General features: G+C 46.7%; 1 protein-coding gene across 9 annotated transcripts; it reads left to right on the top strand.

Annotated features, from left to right (window-relative positions):
* Positions 1–94: 94 nt before the first annotated feature.
* On the top strand, positions 95–25,733 carry Doa (CDC like kinase darkener of apricot). 9 transcript variants are annotated; one of them, XM_084602571.1, is made up of 12 exons: positions 95–315; positions 2,746–2,846; positions 9,762–9,815; positions 10,746–10,869; positions 11,519–11,603; positions 11,760–11,826; positions 14,596–14,709; positions 14,772–14,877; positions 16,427–16,890; positions 20,136–20,223; positions 20,312–20,490; positions 25,578–25,733. In XM_084602571.1, exons 2-12 carry the CDS (start codon positions 2,755–2,757, stop codon positions 25,579–25,581), a joined length of 1,377 nt encoding a protein of 458 aa, XP_084458697.1. In that variant the 5' UTR covers positions 95–315; positions 2,746–2,754; the 3' UTR covers positions 25,582–25,733. The 9 variants fall into 9 exon arrangements, with proteins under 9 accessions (XP_084458697.1, XP_084458695.1, XP_084458699.1 ...); XM_084602569.1 differs by having other exon boundaries at positions 10,743–10,869; XM_084602572.1 differs by having other exon boundaries at positions 96–315; positions 10,743–10,869; positions 14,787–14,877.
* Positions 25,734–27,313: the final 1,580 nt, after the last annotated feature.

Below are 27,313 nucleotides of genomic sequence, written 5' to 3'. Positions count from 1 at the left end.
ATTTCCTAAGTAACAATAACCATCTTTTTCTTTGAAGTGAAGAAGGTATAAAAATTGACCGTATTTTGTTTTGCATATTTATTGTTCTTGATACGTTCCGGATTTGAGCGCATCCGCTCCTGCCAGGCAGTCGCTAACTGCGCCATATTGGTCGTACCCTGTGGGCTCTATTCATTGCTAAGCGAAAGGTACTAGGCACTAGCTTGTTCAACATATTTGCGTGCGTTCTTCGTGCTTCTGGAAGGTGCAAGAGGCAAGAAGGAAGACCATCGCCAAGTGACGGAACTTTTCTGGCGTCGTCGAAGCGTCTCAAAGGTGAGGCCTAGTAGAATGTATGCGTGATCATTTGACTGGTATGGTGACCTCTCCCATCTAACGTCACACGTTTTTTGCGCCTTCTACCTGGACGGATTTAGCAGCATCGCGGCAGCAGCCCGCTCGCCGCGTAGCTACCACGTGTTGACGCTTTTGCTGTCCTAGATGCGTGAAAACTGCTGGCCTTGGTTATGGCGTTTTAGGCTTCGCAGGCCTGAAGTTTTTCCGCGGCTTCGGGAGATCGCTTTCTCTGGAACATTCCGCTCACCGTTCTAGTGACTGTCAGGGCCTTGTGCTTATCACAGAAAGCTCTTAGAGGTGGGATGCTGTAGCAAGATATGGCGATGAATTTTTGGTTTTTATGTTAGCTGGCGAGGATGGAGACAAAATGGCGTTCCGCGGCCGGGCAGCCATAGTTGTGAAAGCCTCGATTATCCTGTTCATGGAGGTTGCGACTGCCAAGCGTCACACTTCGTTGCTGACTGATAAAGGTCTCGCAGATGTCAGGCTGAAGTAAGGAGTGACTGAATGCGTGCCATGCTGATGCCAAGTAACGCAGGACGTGACGAAAGTGCGCGCGAAAATATGCAAATTAACCCTTAGAAACGTGGCAGACAGCAAAAGTACCGCGAGCGTGCACAACGGCTGTCTGCTTGTTTGTTTGCATGTCTTTTGTCTAAAGGAATAAGCCCAGTTTACGGGTGCGCTCGTAAACATCTAGGTCAATTGATTCTCTATTCAAAGGTAACCATCCAGGTCAATAGATTCTCTATCCAAAGGTAACCACTTGATAATGTACAATTACTGGAAATGGCCAGTGCATGGTGTAAAGAATAGCCAGCAAGTTTTTGTACATGTCTGAAATAAACCTCGATGTCGTTTTTTGTAAACAAACTTCTCATGGAAGCAGCAGTTGGTTCATTGCTCAATTTGTGTATTAGTGTGCAGACATGCCACATTTTTGTGACACATAAGGTGGCCAGAAAACCTGCCTAATGCACTGATAGCATCAGTGTGGCTGAGTAGACGATTCTACTTCATTATATAATTTTTAGGACCTGGCTGAAATGTTCTACTTTGCTTTGCAGCCAAGGCTAGGCAGGGAAGCAAGTTAGACGAATCCTTGTGCAGTGCCATAGGAAGCAGTCTACCTCAGCACTAATAACCCCCACACTGCCTCTTGAACTATCCCCTTCACATCCCTAAACACAGCACTCCATTCTCCGTGGCGTGGGTGCGAAGACCGTTTGCTCTTTCCTGCATAGCCTTTGCTACAGAGCCACAGAAAGTTGTCCAGAGTATAAGCGAAGCAGTAGATGTGATTGTAAGTTACTGGATAGCTCTTTCCAGATAATATTGTCACGAAGAATTAAGCCCTCCATAACAATATTTAAAGTTCTTATATACAGTGGGCACGGTGTTCGTATTTGTTTGACCTAAAATGAGTTTAAAATAAATTGGGACTCAACTTGCTGCAGTGGCTTTGGCCTTTGGGGGGTGACCATAGAACATGTTAATCTTGGCTGCATCGGCTGCGTTTTGATGGCAGAAAAATGTAAAAACTCTTGTGCAGTTGGCGCATATTAAAGAACCACAGGTAGTGCAAACTAATCGTTCTACAATGGCATCCGTCATGGAATCATTCACTTGGGCTACCCGTCCTCATGGCCAGTTTCTTCAGCACTTAGAAGCTCCACAGTCTGTTGAGCTTTCAATTCTGACAAAAAAAAAAGCATGTCAAGGTATGTGGAGCAGGTGTCTGAAAGTGTTCCATTTTGTGATGATAGTATCTAAACAGGGCTAGTTTTTCCAGCCAGACTACTCGTAACAAGTCCATTTGATTTAGCTGCAGTCGCTGAACCAGTTCTGTAAACTTCAGTGGCGGTTCTGCGACTGTGCAACTTGTCATTGGCTGCTTCCAATACGAATGCAGGCCTAGTATTCACACAGCCTTCGCAATGTGAACAAGTTGCAGCCAGCATCCCTGACCGCGTGAACAATTCGAAACGGCAAATCACAATGAGGTGCTGCTATGAGTCAGTCCCCACGAAATTGTTCTCCTTAAACAAGTCACTGCACGTGTTAAACACATACAGCTTACAAATACGAGCTGCAATACTGCATGCGAGACTAGGCATGGTTGTGCAGGTTTACGATCCTGTCACCAAAGCTCCGATCTGCTGTGTGATGTTGATGTGCCCACTTGGTGAAAATTTTCTAGAACCTTCCACTATTATTTCCCTCATTGCCCAAGTTGCTTTGGGATGCCAAACCCTATAAACCTAACTTGAGGGTGTGCAAGCGAGCCAAGTGGTGCTGTACCGTGCGAGGGAACTTCGGTAACACAGGTGTGGAAGTGCAGCCAAATCGAACAGGCCTGACAAATTTCCCAAGCGTGTAGGCTGATGTGGAGTGTGCACGTCTCCGCAGGTAGCAGCCATGCCCCGAAGGAGACATCGGTCGGAGAGCTGCGACTCTTACAGCTCTTCAGAGAGCAGCTACCGGCACAAGCGCAAGCGGCTCGCTAAAGCGTGAGTTCTTGTGGCTTGGGTGGGGTCTGTAATGCTGCCAGATGTGTTTTTTTTTTTTTTTTTTTGGCTCTTGTATTTTACTTTGCTGCTTGTTTTCGGTTGTCAGTGTTGCCCTTGGCATACTTGGGATAGGTCTGGGAGAAATTCTTGAGAGGAATGGGGAATCTGACAAAAGTGGGCTCATTGCATCTGTTTAGGCAGCAGTTTGTCAAACTCGTTTAATTTGAGGTAAGCACTGCCATTACGAGGGTAAGGTTTTGCCACCACCGGCATCCTATGTGTATGCTTGTTGCTTTAGATTGAAGTATTTGCCACAATTGAAAGCAAGGAGCACACAGCAAGGTGCGGGGTCAAGCCCACAACTCCCCCTTTCATGCCTGGTTCAGGGCATGAATTCAACTGAGGAAGGAATTAAGTGTTCATGATTTGCATGTCGGTTAGCTGGCGATACTTTTACGGGGCCATGGCACAAGAGTTTCTTATCGGCCACCTTGCACCAGTGCTCTTCTGTTCCTTGAAGTGCTTGCATTGCTTGTATGTGGTATGATTACTTAAACTTGGAGGTTATCCCTTCCATCGTGGAGTTCTGTTGCAAATGCGGCAGGTGCCCAGAGGGACCATTGCAAAAGCATCCAGCATGTGTTGCAGGCCCAGCTGTGACCCTTGTTCGTTGACCAAGAGTGAGATCAGTGGGTTGAAAGGAAAGGTATGCCAGACATACTTGGCACTGCCTCCAAGTTGTGAAGGGATAGATATTGGCCGTAAGAGCGTCTGGAACGGGCTCAGCTTTGGAACGCCACCCCGACCACCTTTGAGGGCCTTGTCCAAAGGCACTTTTGGAACGTATATACCTTTGTTTGTTTTTTACAGTGAAAGCTTAGGCCAGCCTTGATCCTGTGTGTGAACCCATCATGTGACGTGCCAGAACAGGTAATGCAAAGAGCAGGGCTCTTGTTCTCGGCATGGGCTTCTGTTACCCGTGTGACCAAAACGTATCTAAAAGTGGCCTGTGTAATGCGGCTTGACTGTAGTATGATGCTTAACATAAGGGGGGCATTGCAGAATAGGCTAGCTTTTAAAGAAAAAGCTTTTTCACCCTGCATGCAATTAACCACCACCCCCACCCTAACAGGGGGCCCTTTGTTGCTATTGTGGCAGATTAAATCTTATTACTGTTTACCAGTCTATTCTTGATGAAAGAACTGGGCCACAGCTGAAGTTGCATTATGAGTTTGCTTTTGCAATGATTCTTCGAATTCATATCTTGTTAAGGAGGACCTGTGCCTTGGTGCAGAGACCACAACACTTCAGCGCAAGTTTTCTTTTTTATTTTTTTCCCCCAATAAATGTCATCTGGAAGCAGCTGTTAGTCTTGTCTCACTTTTTACTTTGTTTCGGGCACCGACGCTCATCAACGTATTTAAACAGCATTGCCCGCATGTAGATACAGCCTCAGTCCTGAGAGTTTGGAAAACAGATGGGAAACATGCCCTAAGCATTGTGCAGGAGGACTGTTACTAAACTGCATTTGAGAATAAAGTTCATTGCAGGCACACTTCTCACACTTCTCTAGAATGCCCCTTGCACATTATACATGGTGTCTAGCATCTTAGAAAACCTGGAGTTGTCATGAAAATTTTAAGTATTTGGAAAACTTGAGCAATTGTTAGGGACACTGTTGAAGATTTGGCCATGTCAGGGAAAAGAAGTAGCTGAAATTAAGTGTGGTAATTTTTCCGTTAAACGAGCTCTGTATATTCTAGTTGACTTTGTTGCCACACTTCTCAAGTGAAAGCTGCAGAGGTTGAAGCACTGCTCCAGTTGCTCCAAAACTGCTTCATACCAGTTGCCGCAATGTTTTATCGAATTTAGCTTGACACAAACGACAGCAGTGCACCAGTGGCAGAGGTATAACACGCCTTGCTCTGGGCTCTATACAAACAATTTTAGCAACTTAGGGAAGTATGAAGTATAATTTAAATTGTTTTTCGCAAGTAACTTTAGAATGACTCGCAAGCAATTGCAGGCAATTGTAAAAAATTGCACTGTGCATGTGACGTCCTCCAAGGTTTTTAGAATCGGGTGGAGATGGCACAGTGCAGCCAGTGAAGAAGGTAGGGGGGCTGGCTAACTACCATGTTGTCATGACAGGAACCGTTGGGAAACTTGTTCGGCAATGAAAGTACGCTTCTAATCCTCTTGCTTTAAAACAAACAGGTACTTCATCATCAAGCTTTTTGGTAAATGATATCAGACAAAAGCATACTTGAAGCGTTTTAGGGTTTCAAAGGTGCCAGTCGCTAGAAACATTCCCAGTGGTGGTGGTGGAAGGTCTCACAGGGCCTATTGCCTAGGCAAAAAAGTGGCGATCTACTGGCAGGAGGCAGTCAAGTAAAGAAGCTGTAGGAGGAAAAGGCTACCCTTTAGTGCCGTATATCCTCCATGAAGGCACTACTAGCCAGTGCTAGGCTTTATCAGCACAGTCGTAGGGTCAAAGAACATGCACAGGATAGCGGAAATATGCCCATTGGTGTGAACGCCCAAATTCGTTGTGCTTGAGCATTTCTAGACCGTAGGCTTCTCATTTGAATCAAGTAAAAATGGACAAAAGCGTTTGGTTAAACTTGGTGTTTGATCGTAAGGTGCATAAGCAAGCGTTCCATTGCTGCAAGTCTGTTCTAAATCGTTGCTTAGGTCAGGCTGCATTGTTTTAAACATTTCATATTTTGGAAATTTGTCTTTTCAGAGGTGCATTCATAGTCTGCAAAAGCACTGAACGTTGCATAGAAAGGAATAAAAGGAGGAATTTTATATGTCGGAAATAGAAAAATCTAGAGCATTTCAGCCGTGTACCAAAACGTAATTCAAATGCTCCAAAACTTTTTTTTATTGTTCCAGAGCTGCTCCAAAATGCTGGAGCATGCTTCCACCCCCGAGGCTGATGCATACCAATAAACATAGCTAGTTAAGAGTATTTGTGTAAGCTGTAACTGCTAATGTGTGGAATTGAAGCTTCATGCAAGGTACCAGGCCTCCCTGGTGGGGTGACCATCAAAATCGGGAAAGAGTGTTCTCTGGCCGCGCCTATCTTGATTTCATGGTAGTATTTGCAGCTTCATTAAAGATTTTTTTTAAATTTCTAGTAGATCGTGTGCATATCCATTACCAGTGTTCTTTTCCCGCCTCTTAAGTGGTCGGAGACTTGCGACTGAAAGGTAGAATATGAAATAGGTTGTTGACACCTGTGATGGCATCTATAGCTAGTCATGTCTAAGGTGGAGCCATTTAATGTGAAATGCAAGTAATCGTTTTAGTGATGGTTGACGTGCATCTCGAATTGAAACCATATTGTGCACTAGTGACTTGCTTTAAAGTAGACAGTTCACGCATTGGGTTCCCTGTGCAGCAATGGCACCTCTAAGCTCACTGGGGCTTCTCCCTTTTTATTTCATGTCATAGCAAAGACTGGTAGATAGCCTCGTGCAAAACCCTCTTCGTTTCCAAGCATAAATTGAACACTTGCATCTGTAATATTGCACAGCAATCTTCAGCCCCTGTAACTATGTGCATGGCACTCTTTCATTGTAATGAGGAGACAGCTAAGCCACTATAGTTGGGTACAACTTGAGTCCGCAATAACAGACTCGCACAATTCCTTCACGGCAGGGAGTAGTACGATGCTAGGGCTTTTCTGGTTACCAAAACAAAAAATTACTGTCGGAGCGAATTAAAAGCGCAAGAATTTTGATGCCGTTTGCTTCTTTGGTGCTGTTGAATATCAAAATTTGATTGTTCAGCAGAGTAATACACATGCTGCGGGCCACTGCCCATAGTTAGCAACTTCTGTTTCTATAAGTTGTATACTATTATACAGGAGAATTTAATGTGGTTCCATGAAATTATGGTTCTCTTATCTATTGACATTTTTGGCAAGGCATGAGTAATTAGAATGAATTATAAAAATTGCTATTTTTATCAAGGAAAGCATTTTACTGACTATAGGTTTTTGTAGACTTTTCTCTGTATTTGCGTGTACTGGAGGTGATAATATAACAAGGCTCCTGAAAACTGCCGCATTTTGTCAGTCGACGCTGTTTTAGAGCAGCTGGAGACTAACTTTAGCCGAGTGCTTCGTTGCTCGTCTTTCAAGAGTGGTTTGGGAACTTTGGACAGGTGAAGCAAACGAATGCAGCTTATGTAGTGGGGGATATAACTAAAGAATGCAGATACGCAGAGTTTGAATTGCAGCCTTTCTCTAGTAAATGTTTGTCAATGCCGGTGATGGTGGCATACCCTTGTATATACCACATTACCAGACCAGAAAAAATAAATTATATACACAAACTGTGTTTGTTGCGAAAATGGCGTTAACGCAGTGGCTCTTGTTTGATGATGTCCACGTAGCTTTGGAAGAAAGTGTCCATACTTTTGAGAATTTGTTTTCCTTTATTTCATTCAGCGCATTGCATAGCGAAACCATGTTTTGTAGATTTTTCATCCAGCAACTGGTGCTGGATGAAATCCAGCACCAGTTTTTCATACAGCTTTTTCATACAGATTTTTCATACAGCTTTTATCCAGCAACTGGTGCTGGACGAAAGTGTTTTGTGTAGCATCATCAGAGGAACGAATGATACTAAACTAAGCTGTTCATCCTGTACCGTGCAGTGACAGTTTGCCCCATTTACACTTGCAGCTCGCGTAATACTAGCCGCTATAGCAAAACAAGCCATGCGCATTTGATGGCTGTGTCGGTTGTCTGTAATCCCGCGAACCGTAGGTCGCGTCTGCCGCATATCCCCGCCGGTTCCCCTGCGCTTTCGCAATGGGAATGTTTTGACCAGAGCGAACGGAACGGCTGCGCTCCCATGGAAATCGTATTCGCAGCCATGATGGTACTCCTCGTGTACTACAGCTACAGCTGTGTACAGCCAGCGCCCTCAAATTCTAGGTAAAGCAGACTAATCGATACGAAACTATCGCAAGTACGCTTTTATCGGACAGTTTACAACTGTAAGAAGACAAAATGTGAAAACATTTTTTATGACTTTTGTACTTCATATATAGATCTACTTTTTAGAGTTCTTGGTGCGAGTAAAGCAAAAATAGGAGTACCATCATGGCGCTACACTAGTGTAGCACGACTTCCTCGTTTACCGCCGGTTTTGACAACGTACGTCGTGGGGGCTACCAGAGATTTAACGAGGGGAGGCGTACTCCCCATGTCTTCTGCAGCCACTGCGCGTGCGCCGGCGGCGTCCGGTAGAGCGCTCTGCGTAGTTGGCAGCTTGAAGGTTATTCAGTGTCAAGGCCGAACTGGAACTGAAACCGTAACTGAGGGCAGATAAATGACGTTAGTAAAGGATCACAATTATTTAAGCGTAGTCAACTGCGTAGCAGCACTGAAACTTTAACTGGAACCTTAACTAGTTGGTACAATAAAATTTAAATCTCTTCGTAGTTTTGACTGCATAGCCACAGAAAGATGTCTCCAAGTTTAGAATTACGCAGAAAAAAAAAAATCAGGTTGCTAACAATGGCAGTGATACTAGGCGTGAGCACTTCTGCGATGAACAATAAACGAAATTATCCACTTCCTGTAACGGAGGGATTGTGTGTGATGGTTACCGCAGACTTCAGTTGTTTCCGACCGCTGCCGTGTGTGTGGCGCGTACTCTGCGGGTGCAGCGGAGTCAAGTAAATTTTGATTATAATGTCCCAACATTGCCGAAACGACCTTATGGCACGTAAGAATGATTTCATAGCACTGAAGAAAAAAATGTAGTTAGACAAGAGTCGAATGTGGGACCTTTGGGTTGCCAGGCAGACACACGCTGTCCCTGGACCAATCGAGGCGCGTTCCGTTCGACCTGGTTAAAGGGGAAGGCCTTTGTTGGTCTTCTAACAAAAATATTAAACTGTCCCTGTCTGCGAAAGGCGTACTTCTGCAGGTTAGCGATTTCGGCGACTTTCGAAAGACCAATCAGCTCGAACAAGACGGCGACAACAGTTTTCGCGTGTTGGCTTTTTTGTGTCGTCGTCATGTTCGTGCTGCTTTTGGTCAGCGATGGGAACTCGATCCCAAGTGGCCTAATAAGCTGGAGCGCGCCTTTCCCGAATTTTCGAAATTGCCGACAGGCTCAACTTTCGTTTGCATGATCCGATTTCAACTATTTCTTTGAGTGTGCTGGTGTGTCTGGAACGCGCAGCGATAACAAAAAAAGAAAAAAAAAGAAAAAAAAAACTTTGCGGGGACATTTTTAATTGCACCATGGAGAGTGCAAAGCCCCCCATTGGCCTCGCTTTTCATCTGTACAAACGAGCGGAATTTATTAGCTAAACTACGAAGGTTTGGTTTGTCAGGTTTTACTGTCTCTGAAATGACTGTGAGGGACGCCGTAGCTAAGAACTCTGGAAATTTCAACCTCCTGGTGCGCTTCCATGAGCGGCTGTGCCACTGAGCCACGGCGGCGAGACTTAAAATACAAAGGGCGCAGCTTCATCGTTTAAAGCGGCGGCCACTTTTCAGTGGAGGCGAAAGGCAAGGCGCCCGTGTACTGTTCCGAGTCCTCCACTACGGCGTCTCTCAAAGCCCAGGTCGCTTTGGGACGTCAAACCGCATAAACCAAGCAATCATCATTTAAAGCGATAATGATTGCGAATCCTTTCTGGGTTGTCCTCTGCGCCAATAATAGTATGGCAGTCACTTTTTCTTGTGTCTCACGAGGTCTAATGCGATTATTTCCGCTTCTGTATCTATTTTTTCCTGTTGTGCAAGAGCCTCCTCCGTCGATGTCATAGATAGAGAACTTTTCCATAAACGCGTCAGCTTTCTAGAGCTCCGCTTTCACGCCGGATCGTTTAAAGCGCTAGACAACGGTTACTTTAACGTCTCACCTTTATTCCTTTGCACAGTCGAGAAACGGGACTGTTGGGCTCACGCGAGGCTACCACCACCGACGATGAAGCGTGAGTTTATTGTGAAATTTTGAAAAATAAGCGCGCCTCTGCTGGCTTCGGATGCAGTCTTCCGTAACGCCGCCGCTGTGGACCACTTTACGGGTCCTCTCGGGGTCGTGAAATTCGCCAATAGCCCATGTAGCCGCGGCCAAGGGGACAAAGACGACTAGTCTAGACTAAGCGACCTTTCGTAATTTGTTCGCGCACTGAAACCAAGGCTAGTCCCGTGAAAACTAGAGTTACGCGAAAAGGGGAGAGCAGCGCTCTGGGTTCCCTGGCGACATTTGAACACGATAGCCGGGCGCACTTGGTAACCGCTTCCCGACGCTTCCGAGCTGACCAGAGCCCATGAAGTTAGTGGCGCACCGGACATGCCACCTGTCGCGTTCCGGAATTGACGGATGTACGCGGCGTGCGCCGCGAATCCCGAAGGCCGCATGCAATCTGGCGCCCATCGTACGCACGTCGCGCGGTTCACAGGACGCGTATAATGCGTATAGCACGTTAATAATCTGCAGGGCAGTCGCCAACAAATTCAGTTTTACAGTGCGTACTGCGTGAAGAAACACGATCTAGTTACGTAAACACCGCATGTTTCACGCACTCGAAGCCGTCGTACCGAGTGAAGCCGCAACCTCTACAGTCTCCACCGGCTGCTCTGGAGGCATGTCTTGTCTGTTTGCCGACACCATGCGAGAGCCGACCGTTACTTGAAGTAGCTCGTGCGTTGCCATCCGCTTGCAGTGGTCCTTTCATAGGCACGTACCTTCAGCGCAGGGACGAACTGAGGAAGGTGGGGGGGGGGGGGGGGGGGGGGTGTGAATGCGCGGTCGGCTTTCCCAAAAGAGAGAAATGGCCTGTGATGTAACTGGCGCGGCCGCAGAGTGGTGACGCATCTTTCAGCGGATCGTCACCTGGACCTCCTCCTCTTTGCAGCAGCCACCGGCGCCACTCGGACGAGGAGTCTTCGAGCCGGCCTTCGCACCACCGTCGGCGGCGCTCAAGTCCGCACAGCAGCCGCCGCAGCACGCGCCGCCGGGACCACCGCGGACACCACTCGCGGGTGAGTGGCGGCCCGGGCGCCGCGTATTTAGACCCTGGGGGGAGGAGGGGGGACCGCGGCTATTTTCGGGGCGGGCCTCGCGGTTCGCGGTTCGCGCGCTCCCGCCGTCGGCGGCCAGTCGTGTTCCGGGGGGTTCCCTTTTTGCGTCTCGGCAAATGGTAGGCCGCAGTCCTTCCTCCTCTGGCGCCGTGGGGGCTGCTGCTGCGGGCATGTCGGCCGACGCTGCTCAGGTGAGGAGCAGTGGGCTCCCGCAGGATGTGGGGCTGGGGGGTCTTTCCGCCCCCCCGAGTAGGGGGGCTGTGTCCGGGGCTGTTGGCTCGGCTGGCTCGCCGCCGTAGGCGCACCTCGGCCGAAGAGGAGCTCGTGGATGTAAATGGGTGCTTTTGATGGCATGCTGGGGGGGGTGGGCTCACTTGTGTGTGATGTGAGACAGGGGCTGGCTGACGGAAGGCCCCCTGGTGCCTCTCCTCCTCTCTGTTGTTGTCTTCTTCATGCGGGTTTGCGTGACTTGCGCCCCCCCACTTCCTGACCGATGGGTGACCGGCGGCGATATCCGGCTTGCCGTTTGTGCTCGGGGTGGTCCCGCTGGTGTTTGGTGCTGCCGTTGCTGTTTGGCTGCTGATGCTGGCGGATGCGGTGGTGGTGGCAGTCGCCCGTGCGGAGGCCCCCAAGCGTGGAGGACGACGAAGAGGGCCATCTGGTGTACCGGCCGGGAGACGTGCTCCAGGACAGATGTATTGGTCCTCCCTTCTCTTATCGGGGGCCCTGTAAATTGATTCCTAGGGGGGGCAGGGGGGTTGTGGGGCACGTATTTCATCACGTGACTTGCAGGGTAGTCTGGGGGTGCTGACCGGGGGCCCCCTGTGGGCTTTTTCCTGTGACTCTTGCAGACAAGATTGTCACCACCCTGGGTGAGGGAACCTTTGGCAAGGTGGTCAAGGTGATCGACATGCACACGTGAGTACTGGCGGCACACTTACTTTGAGCATGGCTGAGTCTATGTTGGTATCTTCAGCTAGCAGTAGCAAAGTGGTGCTTGCCTGTAGTAGTATGTTTGCTAGTGCAGTCAGCTCTTCCACGATGCATCTTAAGGTTAATGTGTCTGCACCAAAGGTCTGTGTGGCACCTCTGTTGTGCTTGCCAGTAATGCCTTGAAAAGAAGCTGTCTCTCCCTGCTGACCGATAAATTTGCAATGTTCCTACTACTCAGAAGTGTCTTTCAGGAATGCTTAGTGTACAGTTTGTTGCTGCCAAGCCTGGCATTTGGTGTTGCTTGCCCCCTTCACTACTTGGCAGTGGAGCTTTTGAGCAGCCTCATTCTTTTCAAGATTCTCATAGACTTGAGTCATTTTAGGGAAGACTAGGCAGGAGGCGCATAATCTACTTGGGGACCCTGTGCGTCAGTGTTCGTGCAATTTTGCCAATGATAGGAATGAAGGGGTGCTGGTCTGCAGGTGTCACAAGGCCAAACGTGTGTGTTGTTTTTGACCCGCGTGTGCGGTGTGCGTGGCGAGGGTGCGGGGAGTGCTAAAAATGGCAGCCTTCCCCCTCTCTTCCCGCCTCTCTTTCTCTGTGGGGCTCACATCTGTTTAGCTCCCCTTGCGCCAGCGTGTGACGGCATCTTCTTGGCTTGCTCCTGTCACTGAGCGCGTGACGCTGGCAGCTTGCATTTTGGCATGCTCTGGCCGTTTCGGTTCGTGTGCCGGGCCACTGGGTGAAAGTAGTGGTGCAGCGCTGAAAAAAGGAGGTTCGGCCGCTGGTGCCAGGACGGGGAGCCTCCTGGCGGTGGCCTATTTGAAACACTGGCACATTTTGGGGGGAGAATGTCGGCCTTTTTATTTGCATTGCATGACATGGTTGGGACAACTGGATGAAACTTGTACTTCCTTCTCTTGCCGGTTGCACGGGTCACAGTCTAACTTTTGGACTCGTGTCTTGCCAAGTTAAAAGGACCTCCTTTTTGTATTTGTCTTTCCGTCTGGTTTCTCTGGTTGCACCACAGTGCTGAAACCTCTTATATCTTGCAACCACTGCTTCCTGCTCTTGATATTTCTTAGTGCAGTTTCCCTGTACTTGTGAAATAATTTCTCTCGAACAGAAGGCTCTGGTGTTACCGTGAAATCAGGATTGCTGGTTCACTTCTCCTAACCCGAGGGCTCCTTGAGTGCTTTTGGGGCTACCTGAGTATCCGAGTCAATACATACTCCAGCCCTCATCCTGTGCTGGCCTAGTGTTTTGAATATCTGCCTTCAGAGCAAGATGCATCCCATATTGTGGTCATGCGCGATGGTGAAAGTTCATATCAAAGCCCGTTCGTGCTCCCTTCTGACAAAGCTCCCCTCTTCATCCTTTACGCTTGCACGCAAGGCATTTCTGTGGCAGGACAGTGAGCAGCATGTCTTTGGTGTGCTGTTCTGGTCCACAGGGAAGTATGAATGGCACCTCTTCATCAGCTAGTTGCTCTCTCTCTTTTTCGCTGAGATTAAATAAAGAGGTGTACATTTTAGTCTCTTGCCCTGGTATATTTACTTCTCTTACTGGTTGTGGTGCATTGCCCTCTGTTAGTTGTTCACGCCATTCATTTCTGCTGCTTCTTTTACTGTGAACATGAGTGCACCTTGTTTGGGAACGGTCCACATGTTTCTGTGCCTCTACCTGTCAGTGCGCAGACTTGGTTCATGCTTGCAGAAATGCATGATGAGGACCTGTCTTTAGAGGACAAGTTCACTCTGGCAAATGCGCAAAAGTGCTTTTTGAGCCAGAAAATGAAATTGAAGCGGGGAAAGAAAATGTGTAATGCAGCATCTGAAATAGTGCATCCCTCAAGAAGTTGAGGAGAGTAGGAATTTCGCTGTATAAGGCTTACTGCCTGGAAAGGTCAGAGAAGGGTGAACTCTGAAAGGGCGTGGCAATGAAATGTGTGGTGAATTTTCAGTGAGGTGATTTTGTGCCGTCTTCGAATTGGACATACACACTGGACACACAATTTCTTACTGAGAAAAGAGCAAAAACCATTATGCAAAAAATGTGGAGGTGAGCTCACCGTGAACCACATTTTGATCTCGTGCACAGAACTTGGAACAGTTAAGAAAAAAATATTTTACTCCATTCTATAATGAACGCATCCCATTCTACTCCTGTTTACTATTAGGAGACAACCCACTTGTTGAAATTTCATCTCTTTTTAGTTTTCTTAAAGAGTTAGGGATTCTAAATAAGCTGTAATTTTCTAAACACTTCTCACTCAAAGAAGCTCAGCAACCTCGTGTTTGGCGCATGATGGCCTTCATTGCCTATGTGCCAAAAAACCCAACACAACACTTGAGGCAGCTGTAAAATGTCTGGTAAATAAGCCTCCCCAGGCAGTTTATTCAGCCATGCACCCAGAGACGCTGCTTGTCTGCCGTCCATAACTTGAGATTCTCCGAGACCTCAATGATTGAGACTCTGGCTTAGTTTGGAATTCTATTTCGTTAAAAATTCAAGTCTTGTGAGCACATCTTCATGTCCTTCGTGCCTTGGACGGAAGGACTTCAGTGTGGTCTGTGAGGCTGTTCTCATCATGGCACCATAGTTCCAGGCAGGAGTCATGAGTTCCGACCTGTGTTTTGACTGTCGGGGCAATATCATAACGCGGCTGATACTGTATGCTAATACAGTGGGCTGCTTTTGTGCACTTGAGTGGAACGTGCTGACACCGGGACTTTGTGCATTTGCTTACTGCAGGGACCAGACAATGGCATTGAAGATAATCAAGAATGTAGAGAAGTACCGTGAGGCAGCACGCCTGGAGATCAATGTCCTCGAGAAGCTTGCCAAGTGGGATCCTCAGGGCAAACAGTGAGTGTCTTGTCGGTCGGCTGTGCCCGTGTTTGGGCAAAGTGCTATTGGTACTCACGCAGGTCCACTCCTTGCAGCTTGTGTGTCAAGATGCTGGACTGGTTTGACTACCATGGTCACATGTGCCTGGCGTTTGAGATGCTGGGCCTGAGCGTCTTCGACTTCCTGGTGAGGCCCTCCTCTTATTTACATATCCTGCATAGCATGCTTAAGATAAATCATTCTGGTGTAAGTGCCTAGCAGATTGACAAAAGGGCAGTAAAATGCATGGCAAAGCACAGCATGATTCATTCAGAGTTGCAAAGGCGAAATATGCGAAATGGGGTTTTGGTCATTGATGGGCCATTGCAATAATCCTTTTCTTTGGCACTTCTTTGGTGTTGCACACTAGGGCGCTGCATCTTTTTGCCTTCACAGTATTCACCCACAGAAAAAAAGTGAGAATAATTGAGGGCAAGGCCTTGTGTAAGATTAGTTTGTGCAGCTTTCTCTTTTTTGTTTGTTTGTCTTTGCTGGCTGCTCCTCAGGGGTCAGGATTTTAGATTGCACTTCGTTGCCTTATTGGAAACTTCTAGTGAGGTTGGGTCTCGCCATGTACGGTGTCTGAGGACGGTTGTTTGCCTGTGGTGCTTGGAGTAGAACAAAAATGATGCGAGTCTGCTAAGAACGAACCAAGTATGAACTTGGTAACTTGTTCGAACAATTGGTTTTGTTGTGTATGGGGAGAAGCCAACCCTGAAGTTTTCATTATGTGGGAAATTGTGTCCCCAAGTGTAGCTCTTCTTATGAGGAGGCAACTTGGAGATGGTAGAACCGACTGCTTTATGGTAGGCTAGGATCTAGTAAAGTGAAACTTGTCACATCTCACCTTCCATAGTAAACCGTGTTTTTTGTTTCATTTTTATGGTAAAGGTATCTTTGACCTTGCCGCATGTGCATCTTGGGACATGTCAGAGCCACATACCTGTGAAGGGGTGATTGCAGGGCCAGCATTCAGAGGCAGAATGAATACCGCAGCCGGTAGAATATTTTCTTGTTTTTCTCTAAATGGCTCATTCACCAGGCTTGTGAGTTGTGAGGAGAAGCCAGCTTTTTGAAATTCTTGGGTTCCTGTGGCAAAGCGCATTGCATGTACATTGTAAGGGGAGGGGGCAACGCTGCCAGGGATAAAGAGAGAGAGCAATGTGGGCGCTGACAAAAAAAAAAAAGGTGCAGTGTGAAGTAGGGAAGAGAAACAAAGGCGAATATTTGCAGCACTGGGTGACGCGAGAAAAGGCAGCGGCCGCACTATGGTGGACTCCAAGGCAATGCTGGAGTGTTCTATTGCCTCGTTTAAATGACACTCAAGTCACGGAAGATGTGCGCTGCTTTTTATTTGTATTGAAACTCTATATTTGTATCACTGTATACTTCAAAGTTATTGTATATGCGGACAAGAGCAGAGCAGGGTGACAGGTATTTCCGAGTGTTTGGGGTTGTTGTTTTGTACCCAACGCTTGTTTGTTAAGCAGCCAGTAAATTACCGGATAGCATACCCGGAGCAGCACCATCAACAGTTGATGTAAGCAATTTTGCCGGTTTAAAGCTCTACACAGGTTTTACTTTGTTATTGTAATTGATGCTTGCACTGGATGAAGTGCTGGCTGCGAGAAAAGTGTGTCGACTGTACTATGTCCCTGTCTGACTGCAATGTGTGCATCCTGGCTCATGCGTGCAGAAAGACAACCACTACCAGCCATACCCTATCGACCAGGTGCGCCACATAGGCTACCAGCTCTGTTACTCCGTGATGTTCCTGCACGAGAAGCAGCTGACACACACCGATCTCAAGCCTGAGAACATCCTCTTTGTGAATTCGGACTATGATATTAGCTATAACGCCAAGAAGAAGCGGGACGTGCGGCGTGTCAAGGACACCACCATCCGGCTCATTGACTTTGGTTCGGCCACCTTCGATGAAGAGCACCACTCAACTATTGTGTCGACGCGCCACTACCGGGCGCCGGAGGTGATCCTGGAGATGGGCTGGAGCCAAAGTTGTGATGTCTGGAGTGTGGGCTGCATCCTGTTCGAGCTGTATTTGGGCGTGACACTATTCCAGACGCACGACAACCGCGAACACCTAGCCATGATGGAGCGCATCCTGGGGCCACTTCCTTATCGCATGTGCCGCAAAACCAAGTAAGCTTGCTTCCACACCCTGTGTTTGCTGCATGAAGGCTGCCTACACTGCTGCTACCTATGTCTTTAGCAATCACTTTTTTTTTTTTTTTTTTTTAATGGCTGTGGGAGGGAAGTTATGGAAGTGCTCCTTCTCCTTACGCAGCGGAATAGTGTTCCACTCGCAGTTATTAGTTTTCTTGATTTCTTTCTTCAGCAGCATATTTCTAACATAGCTGCCATCATGTCAGCTTATTTAATGTGAAGGAAATTAATTTGCTTGGCTGGGAACACAGTCATGTAACAATTGTTCTGTTAGGGTGGACTGACATAGTTATGGCTGCTCTGCATCTGCAGTCTCTCTGCCAAGAGACGCTGTCGCTGAGTGTAGCATCGTCCTGTTAGTTCAGGGACCCATTCACTTCCTGCTGAGGTAATAGAGGATGTTTACACGCCAACCTGGCCTGTGTTTGCCATATTTCTTCTGAAGGTTCCAAAAAGGTGTTGTGTGTTCAGCTACTGAATCTTTTTTTTTTTTTCATGCAATATGGCTTGGTCTCATAAGCACCTGCCTCTCCTTTAGAACAGCTGAGCATTCCTGGTTGCTCGGGAAGTTCATTACTGTCCCAAACGAAGTTGCAACTGGAAGCAAATGCTGCACGTGGGTTTCACAGCTGTCACCACAGTGTTCTTTGTGGAGCTCATTTTGCCCCTGTTCAACAAAGGGCTTAGGCCAAACAATCTCTGCTGCAAGGTTACGCCCTGTTGTGTCATTACATCTCTGTGCATTGGCTGTGTGTGTGCGTGCAACAGCAGCTCTGGGTTCCTGCATTGGTTGTTGGCAGTACTCTGGGTGTAACCTGAAGCATTCTTTCTTTCCTCTGTGTTCTTTCAAAGCTGTGTCTGCTTCACGCAGTATTTGTCTCTCAGCTTGCCCCAGAAAATTTCAGCTTATTACTAATGCAGTCATGTAATGAGAATTTTTTTCAATTTAACTGTTGCGAAATTTATTGCAAGCATACTAGTAACTTTTTCAGCCATACTCTGCGCTTTTTTTTTTGTATCTTTTTGTCATTGCAGTATTGCCCCACAATCCATCAGTTACCCTGTAATGTCCATTGATGAAATTTGAGCCTATCCACAAATTTATATCCTGTGTATGCCACTTTCATTTTTCACTGTACATTGTCTAAGTAACCTGTGAGTAATTAGCCACTTGAGACCAGGAATATTGCTAGTATTACTTATGAGTTATGTTGCAGGCTTCGGGAAACCTTTCCATAGTTCAATAACCTCTGAAGTGCTTTCAGGAAGTGCAGCATCAGTGGCTTCAAGTTTTTGGAAGAAATTAGCAGTAGATTACCTTTTACGTAAGCTTGATTTGATGTTGGTGTGTTGTGTGTGAATGGAGTGGGGGAGCTTACTGCACATTTCAACCTGTGCCTTATTCCTGATATAATTGTTGATATAGGATTATAAGCTTTAATATTGAAGGAGAGGCCTGAATTTCTAACGGGTGCCATGGCATTGACTGGTGCTATTAGCCACATTTCTGTGTGTTGTTTTTTAAGTCCTGGGCCATGGACATTGTACAGTGTGTAAGCCCAGACTGCACTTTGGAATCTGCACCTACACCTGTGTGTGTTTTTTGGAGCCTTTATCGACAAAGCTAGAAGGAAACTGTTCATTGAAGCAAGGCCTTTTTTCCTCTTTAATTCTTCTTTACCACCATTTTTACTATGTGAACAGAAGGGAATGAAAATGCAGCTAACCATATTAGCATGATTGTAGTGCACGTCGTTTTTAATTAAATGGGCATTTAAATTTTGCACACGCTTAAAATAGAACTGGAAAACAACTTTCACGAAATTAGCTGTGCATTAGAATCCACGGCATGTTTGAATCGTTCAAGTTATTTGGTGTTACTTTGAAGCTTATGAAGACAGTCTAGCTAAACTAGCTGTTTCAGAAACTGCCACCTGCAGTTGATGATAATAATCAAGTGCGAATAGTCTCCCGCTAATCATTCTTCAGACTGTGCCGTTTGCTGCTGTTTAATGCATTTCACTAGCTCTTACCTATTGCAAATTACCCTGACTGGCTTTTTGTGCGCGTAAGTGCGCACAAAATGCAATGTGCCTAGCATGGATTAAAATGCCTAGTTAAGTCAACTTCTCGCCACAACCTCATGAAAGTGGGTGTACACCCGTGAGCAAAAGTGGTGTACTCCACGTGAACCGCAACGATTGCATTGTTTCTGTATGAAAAAATGTGCCAGAAAAAATTACTTGGACAAGATGGCAAGTATATCAAGAGGGTACCTTATGCATATCTCAGAAATAACTGCTTCTCTGTCGGAAAAATCTGGTGGGCAGTTTTCTCGCATTGCGTGGAATATACCACTTTTGTTCACGACTGTACATGCGGCACTTCTGTTCTGTTTGCTCTGAGGGTGCCATCTGAGCACTAGATACATGATTACGGTTTCTATGTCATCAGTGTATACCTTTTGTGTTAAAGGTAATGGCACCAGTAAGGTGGAAAGTGGCGAAGGGGCATTACAAGGTATTTGCAAGGTATTAGCAAGGTATTAGCAAGGTATTTGCAAGGTATTTGCAGTAGCAAACTTGTGACCTTTGCTTGGAGCCGTTCGGGTGGTCTCTGATTTTAGACTATTTTATAAGAAATATTTGGGCTGAGAAAGTGTAAAGGGGGACTTCCTCAACTGCTGAGCATACTTGTCTTAGGAAGTTATTGGTACATGTTTTTATGAGTGCAGTTTTGTTTCTTTAAGGCTTGTGGTATTTAGCTTCCCACACAGTAAAAAAAAAGTTATACAGCAGTCTGTTAAACTGAGTAGTTGCTGTATTAGTAAGGTTGTTGTCTTGGCTGCATTGAACACCTCTGTGAACAATTTATATCAGGAGGTGCTGAATTGTGTCCAAATTTTCGGAAGCACTGACCTGTCAGCATACCTGCAGCCTTAGTGGCTGTTGAAGTATTAATATTTGTCAAGGTGGGGAAGGGGGCTAGTAGAGCTTAAGATGTAATTTTTGCATGTCATGTCGCACCTTGCTAACATTGGCGTTCCTTTTTCCTTTGGCTTTGATGAAACTGTGTGTATGTTTGTCGTTCCTTTTTCCTTTTGCTTTGATAAAAATGTGTGTATTTTTGTCGTTAGTTCTCGGGTACCATGGAAAGTGAACCCCTGGTGCCTGGAAGATATCAATAATTTGTGATTTAGTGTGGTGGCTTTCTTGATGCAGGACGAAGTACTTCTACCACGGCCGCCTAGACTGGGACGAGAAGAGCTCTGCGGGCCGTTACGTGAAGGAGAATTGCAAGCCACTTCAGGTGAGACCCTGGGCCTCAAACCCACCAAGTTGGCGAGGCAGATGTTCGTTTGGCATATGTTTTGCTGATGCCGGTTGTGTGTTTGCAGCGGTACATGTCCATGGAGGACGAGGCCAGCAGGCAGCTCTTCCACCTCATCTCCCAGATGCTGGCATACGAACCATCACAACGCATCACGTTACGCGAGGCGCTTGACCACCCCTTCTTCGAGCCGCTGCCCGAGGAGGCCAAGTTGCACCTGCACACACGAGACCACAGTCTCAGCAGGTGAGGACACACCTGGTGGCGCATTCTTCTTCTCTGAGGGCTGTGTGATCGAATGACTTGTTGAGCAGGAACAGGGTTTGCGCTCCTTTAGTCAGCTGCTTGTGGCAACCCACTTGGCACGTCCCAGTGCTTCAGGGGCCAACTGAGGCATGTTTCCCTGTCCTGCTCTGCCAACCTAAATCACGTGTGTGCTGCATCAGAGAACAGACAGTAACACATGGAATGCTTGTTTGGCTTGGGTATTTGTGTGGGTCAAGGCAGGGGTCAAGTGGATGCAGCTAGCACAGAACCGGGTTAAGTGGAGAATTATGGAAGAGGCCTTTGCCCTGCAGTGGGTATAGTCAGGCTGCTGCTGCTGATGATGATGATGATTTGTGTTGGTTGCTTGGGCCCGTAGTCGGCAAGGTTAGCGTACGGGGTGTGCTTTATGCGCTATGTGCTGTTACTTTTGAGTTGATGGTAGCCTTCATTTTACGGCTAGTCTTGTCATTGCAAGGCAGTGACGCAGCTTTTGAGATTCAAAGATTGCCATCAATGCAACAGGCATTCTTGGAAGTCGGCCCGCACCACAGCGACTCGGGTAAAGAACACAAGAAAGGGACGCGGACAGGCGTTCGGTGACTCTGAAATAGTGCATGTTAAAGAACCCCAGGCACTCTAAATTTTCTGAGTCCTCCACAATGGCATCCCTCATGGCCGAGTTGCTCTGGGACATTAAACCTTATAATCTAAACCATTGGCATTTATGACAACTGTTCCTGCTGAGTTCAGCCAAGAGGCCTCTGTTCCTTACAAGACCTAAGGACTGTGCTGCCAAGGTCAGCCAGCATAGAAGAACAAGAAAGGTAGCTTGGGCTTGCAGTTATTAAGAATCCCAAATGTTCTGTGCCAGTGATGTTGACATTCATAGATGAGCTGCAAAGCCATTTTGAGTGCTCTAGCAATGAAACAGATGGCTCTTACATGTTCTGGTTGTTGCAGTATAACAGCTGGTAAATAATGTTGAAGTGTTTCTAGAGGTGTGTGGACGTAACCAAGGCAAAGTGATTATGTGACGCTGCTCTGGCATCAGACAACTCAAGAAACAACTGCTTTCACAAACAGCTGACCTCCGCTACTTGTAATCATCAATCTAATCCTCCTGAATCGAAATTTACTGGAACAGTGGTGTATAGGCTCTCGTGGTATTATGACAGGATTCACAACAATTAGTCCCTTACTTCCAGTATACAGATCAGTTGAATAGTTTCGGTTTTAACTTCATGCCATCCAACAGCTGAGATCGGGAGCATGCGTCGTCCAGTTGCATTGTTCCTAACGCAGCTTGGTGCATCACTAAGCTTATTTGGAGATAGCGTCACGCATTCTAACGCTTACATATATGCCCTTCGCTTGCATTCATGTGCTACTTCCAGTATGCTGAAAAACAGTGCTGTTCACAGTGAAGCATCTCCAAAACATGACTGCGCCTTTTGTAAGCAGGCTGCCCACCTGCTGCATTGCATTGTGAAAAGGGTAGTGAAGGCCTTTACGATTCTGATGAAGATTTGACCGCATGCTTTCAAGTTGCTCTGAAATACTGATATTGCTGCTACAAAATGATTACATACGCTGTTCCAAAACTTGTTTCGGTCGTTACACCCCGCCAAGTGGCATAAGCCCTGTATGCAAGGGCTCAACAGTATTGGTCGAGTTGGTGGTGAGTAAGCGAGTGAGCACAGTGAGGTCACCCCTTACTCAACCCGCTTGGTGTCTACAGGAACTTAATGCTAGCGAGTAAGTGTAGCAGTGGCGCCGAGCGTCGAGATTCCAAGTTATTGTGCAAGCGTCTGCAATAGTGTTCGATTTTGTTGCCTTTTAGTATCGAGAGCTTCGATTAATATTTTGTTATCAATGATCGAGAGCTTGGATTATTTTTTTTTATCACTGATGAGGGCTAGAAAGCATTCAACTTCGCTGACGCTCCTCGCTGCTGATTTTCGGTCCCAGAGTTCCCCTCGACTCCCTGGCTTCACAGCATCTGCAGGCTTTTAGACAAGCGGGTCAAGTGAGTTAACCCGACCCGATGTGCCACCTACTTGAACCCGACAACTGGTATTTTTACTTGACAGGCTTACTGTTCATTTATACAGGGCTATAGTGGTGAGGGTGGGCACATGATTGGCATACAGTCGTAGGTAAGACAAGCTGCAGTTGCTACAGCTAGAGGTTTCTAGCAGCAGAAAAAGGCCTGCCAACATAAGTGGTATAAAAAAAAAAAAAGAATATATATATCACAACATGTATAGAGATGTGGAATGAAGTTGGTTGCTTTGGTGGAGAGGCATTGGCGTCTTGCCTCCACTCATTTGCATGCTTCGTTTGGCATACACTCATATGTGGGCATTGCCACAGGTGCCAGGCAGTATTTGAGACCTGCTGGAACTGTGGGAAGAAAATGTTAACTGGCTGAGCAGGTGTTTGGAAGTAAGTAGACTCTCAGAAGCAAAAAAAGTGTGGCCGCAAAAATAGTAGGTTCTTTGCTACGGAATAACAGGCAGGTTGTCTTGTGCATTTTTTCCATTCAAGAAGCATGGAAGCCTGAAAAACTGATGGAGGCTTAATGAAACCAGTTGTAGTGCAGAGACCGAGGTAAGCTGGGCAAGCTGTGGCAAGACTTTGGCAAGCGGTGAAGCAAGCATGGTTCTTGACTAGAAATTCTGAGATAATGTACCTATGTACAGTAGTTCCTTTATTTTTTTTTTTTTTTATTTTTGGAGTGTCGCTTGTATGAACTGAGCGGCCTTTTTCCACTTCCGCTTGCGAAGTGGCGCTTCCTCCACTGTTAGCCCTGTCGCACGATTGTTTCAAAGCCAGCGCTCTGTCAATTTACGTGGATAATTGTACTTTAGAGGCTGCTGAATTACTAGAGGCTGCTGAAGCATTCCTATTTAGCAGTAGTAGTAGTAGTAGTAGTAGTATTAGTAGTAGTGGTGGTAGTAGTAGTAGTAGTAGTAGTAGTAGTAAGGCACATTATTGTAAAAAGAGCAGAATTAAAATATGAACAAGGTAGCATTGAAGCTGCGAGAACTATCTCATGCACCTGAGATGTGGTTAAGATGCTTCAATTGCTACGTAGAAGTCTTATCCACGCAGGTTTGGAATAAATAGAGGCTATTCTTTGGTAGGGTATCAGGAGTTTATAATACAGTTTTGCCCATAATTACTGTCAGCGGCGAGCCACGCAACACAAGCAATTGAATGTCGCGAAAAACACTAACCAAAACCTGGCTCGGCTGGATAATTTTTTTTTTTTTTTAAACAAGATGTAGATTTACTTTTGTGGAAGCTTGCTGTTCAGGATGGAAAACTCAACAGATGACGGGAATAGCAATAATACGTCAGACTAAAATAAGAAAACATCATAATATATGCGGTGCATATTTTAAAGAACTAGAATCACAACAGGAACGCTTTTTTGCTCCATAGCTGGCAGTGTGTAGTATCTGGTAGGTGAATAGCGACATATTCTGAGTAAAGGCAAATCGAACTATTCTAGAACTGGAACCCTTTTTTGTATTGTCTTGAAAGGGGATACACCTTTCTAACTTTCAGCACCTTGGAAACTAAGGTGTGTCCTATTCTATCCAATGCAGAAATGGTTCTAGTTCATGCAGGAAGAATCAAGTTTCACCATTCTCATGTTGTTTGATTCCTCTGTCATGAGGTCGCTCTTGCATAGGACAATACTGGGCGCTGTTTCAATGAGCGTGCTCTGGCGCAGGAGCGATCCATGAGCAGCGGCGTAGGCACTGTCAGCGATTGAACTCTTCAGGACACATCAGAACACTTCAGCAGTAAATGCACAAGTGTCCTGTTGCTATCCCTGCCTCGTGCATGACTCCTTTTGTGCTTGTTCCTAATTTTATTGTTCACATCCTTATAAGCCCCTGCTTTCACGAAATAAATTCAGTTGGAATCGTATGCGATATGTGTGTGCGTGTTCATGTTTTTCATCCCGTTTTCTTCACACGGTTTTGAATTTTTCTGCAACTACGAACCGATTAGCCTAATTTCCTGCATTATCCCCAGAAAATGTTGGTACAGGCACCAGCTTCATGCAATGTAGCAAACATTCATTAACAACCGTCATTACACTCAACATCCTAGCTGTAACATGGGTGCTTTCGGAAACTACAAGATATGTTGAGATGCGTTGGAGCCAACGTGTTCTGAAATGCCGATGACTGCATAATCGCTGGGCCTTGATTTTTGGGTGGATAATTGAAGCTGGACAGCTGCGTCTCGTTTGGGCGCCACCTCACGAAGATGCGTAGGTTGGGCTCGCAGACGCCGCTGTGTAGTGTTGCGGCGGAAGCATATGCCGCAAGATAGACGCGAGCTGTGTCACTCTACACGTTTAGATAAACATTGCGAGAACTCACAGGAGCAGCCGATCAACATGCAACACAGCTGAAGGCAACAAAGAAATCTCGGGCACAAGATAGTGCACGCGTTGACTGCGGCGTGGGCAGCGTTGGCTGTCATACGCTGTCAAAAAGTGACAAACGTGCTTCCGCTTGGCGGGACGAGGAAAGGTGACACCCGCGGCACCGGTGTTTGCGAACTGAAAGAGTAATCTAGTAACGTTGCATAGGATTGCGATTGCCACTGCCGCTGACAAGACGGTCGATGTTGCAAAAGCCGTTGATTAGGTTAGTCAAGAAATGGTGAAATGAGTGTTATTGATGAGATATAAAAAATCTCTTAGTAGACCATTTTTTCCTCAACAAATACTCTATCAGTTTTGTTGAATGTATATACAGGGGCTCGAGTATTGTTGGCATTACATTTATGCACATCTCTGGAGTGGTGCACTGCTCAGCTAACAACACCTTGCTGCAGTGGCTAGGTGGCAATGGCGTTTACGTTCTGTTTTCTGCTGCTCCCTGTGGGCGTACGCCACGCGACGTACTCTCTCAAAGATTTACCTTGCCACTGTTGTTAGGTTGCATTGCAGCTCTGTCCAACAGCCTTGTTTAAGTGGTGCATGAGAAACAGCTGCGTTTCCTGGTCTCTAACGGTGAGCCTTGACACTGTTCTTGCAGGTGACCCTGAGACTCGGGGCCCCAATGGGTGGCCTCCACTCCATTCTGTAGATACACCTCTCCCTGGGAGGACACCGAAGATATGTGGCCGGCGGGATGGCTTCGTTCACTTTTTTTTTTTAGAATAAATGATGTGTTTATTCTGGCCGTTAACAAGTTGTTTTGTGTTATTAAATGTACTGCACAGTAGTGCAGGTAGAGACCTGCCTTCTTTGGCTTCATCTCACTATCTGTAAAAAGTGCAGGGAGTCCACGGACGCCTTGCATAGTGACCGAGTCTCTTATTGCCAAACCATATCCATAGGCGCACTCGAGCAGACGCCGCTCTGGCGTGTGATTTTGTCGCGTGGCGCGTGATTTGTGGCCAGGTGGCGCACGAGTAGCGGAAATATTGTCAAAAGGAATAAGAGCGCATTTACAGGCAGCCTCTCGTGTCGCTTCTGCGGTGCATTGTATTAATACTGCTTACCTCTGCACAGTAAACATCAGTTCGAATCCCAAATTTTCTGTTTTATTTAGGCTGCATTATGTGATTCTTTTGGTTCTTAATAGCCTAAACACCAGCTGTGAATGGAGCTACGAGGCGACAGTATGACAACGGATGCAATTACCTTCAGCATTATCATTTTCTGCCTTCAGTGAGTGTATGTTATTTTTAAGTTGCGTTCAGAGTGAGTGTATGTTACCTTTAAGTTGCGTTCAGAGAGTGTATGTTACCTCAAGTTGCGTTCAGAGGCACCTTTCAGTAACAATTGGCGTTTTAACTCGCTGAGAGCGTCGTCTGTTCGAGTGCTCCTACGGAATATGGTTTGACAATACGCGTCCGGGTCACTCAGAATCGAAAAAGTGTTATGCATGGTATAGGTGGAGACTCGTAATTATGGCCGGTGCATCGCTGCCTTGCAAGTGAGGACAAGGCGCCTGGCAGTGCCAAGCATTAAAGCCGTGAGGTATTAAAGGCACACTGTCCACCCTCCGGTCGAAAATATTTTCTTCCCCGGTGACTGTGAGACTTCGCCCCTGGAACGCAAGGCCGCAAAATGTTTTTGAAAAGAGCAACTATACAGCCACCGCAATCACCCGATTCTGTCATGCCTCTCTCCTTCCGTTCCCTCGCAAATGTTTTTCACTCTCCTGCCCGCGGTCGTCTAGCCTCCGCAATACAAATTCCCCTTCCTCCTCCGCGTTTGGCGGGAGGTGGGGCGTGGCTCTCCGCGAGCGCGAAAAAAAAAAATCGGTCGAGGGAGCGCGCGCCTCTGGATTCAGTCTGGCCGTGGCGAGGGAAAAGCGCGCTGCGAGCGGTAGACACCCATCCTTCTCCCGTCAGTCAGCGAGACGGACCAATGGACGTCGTTCACGGTACGTACGTCATTATCGGGGCCCGTCGGGCCAGCGCAGGAAGCGGTGAAGCTGGCTTCTCAAAGGAGAGCATGAGAGAGCTTTGAATTGTATTTTCGATGCTTTGCGGCGCGCGTGTCGCTGTAGAATTTTGCACAGATTATCTCCGGTACCTGATTGAAACACTGGGCTCCTTTGCCTAAAAGGGCCTTCCCTGGACAGTGGCCCTTTAACACTGTGATATAGCGTCACATTGATTTTAAGACACCAACTTGGGAGAGGCTGTAGGTGTGATATTACATGCCAACTTGTTAGGTGCTTTGCAAGCTGTGATCTTTCATATTTTTACGCAGTAAGGCAAATATGCTCAAAAATAGAAAAATTATCTTCAGCCTAAC

The sequence above is a fragment of the Amblyomma maculatum genome, chromosome 4 (genome assembly GCF_055883805.1).
Source record: "Amblyomma maculatum isolate TAMU_Amacu chromosome 4, ASM5588380v1, whole genome shotgun sequence".
Taxonomy (NCBI): Eukaryota; Metazoa; Arthropoda; class Arachnida; order Ixodida; family Ixodidae; genus Amblyomma; species Amblyomma maculatum.
This window is presented reverse-complemented; position numbering and strand designations above follow the sequence as displayed.

Bases quoted from the DNA above. Each gene is read 5' to 3' on its own strand.
- Doa (XM_084602569.1), top strand. From the start codon at position 2,755: ATGCCCCGAAGGAGACATCGGTCGGAGAGCTGCGACTCTTACAGCTCT. The intron at 9,816-10,742 runs GTGAGTTTATTG...TCCTCTTTGCAG, and splicing joins ACCACCACCGACGATGAAGC to CAGCCACCGGCGCCACTCGG. The intron at 14,878-16,426 runs GTGAGGCCCTCC...TCATGCGTGCAG, and splicing joins TGAGCGTCTTCGACTTCCTG to AAAGACAACCACTACCAGCC.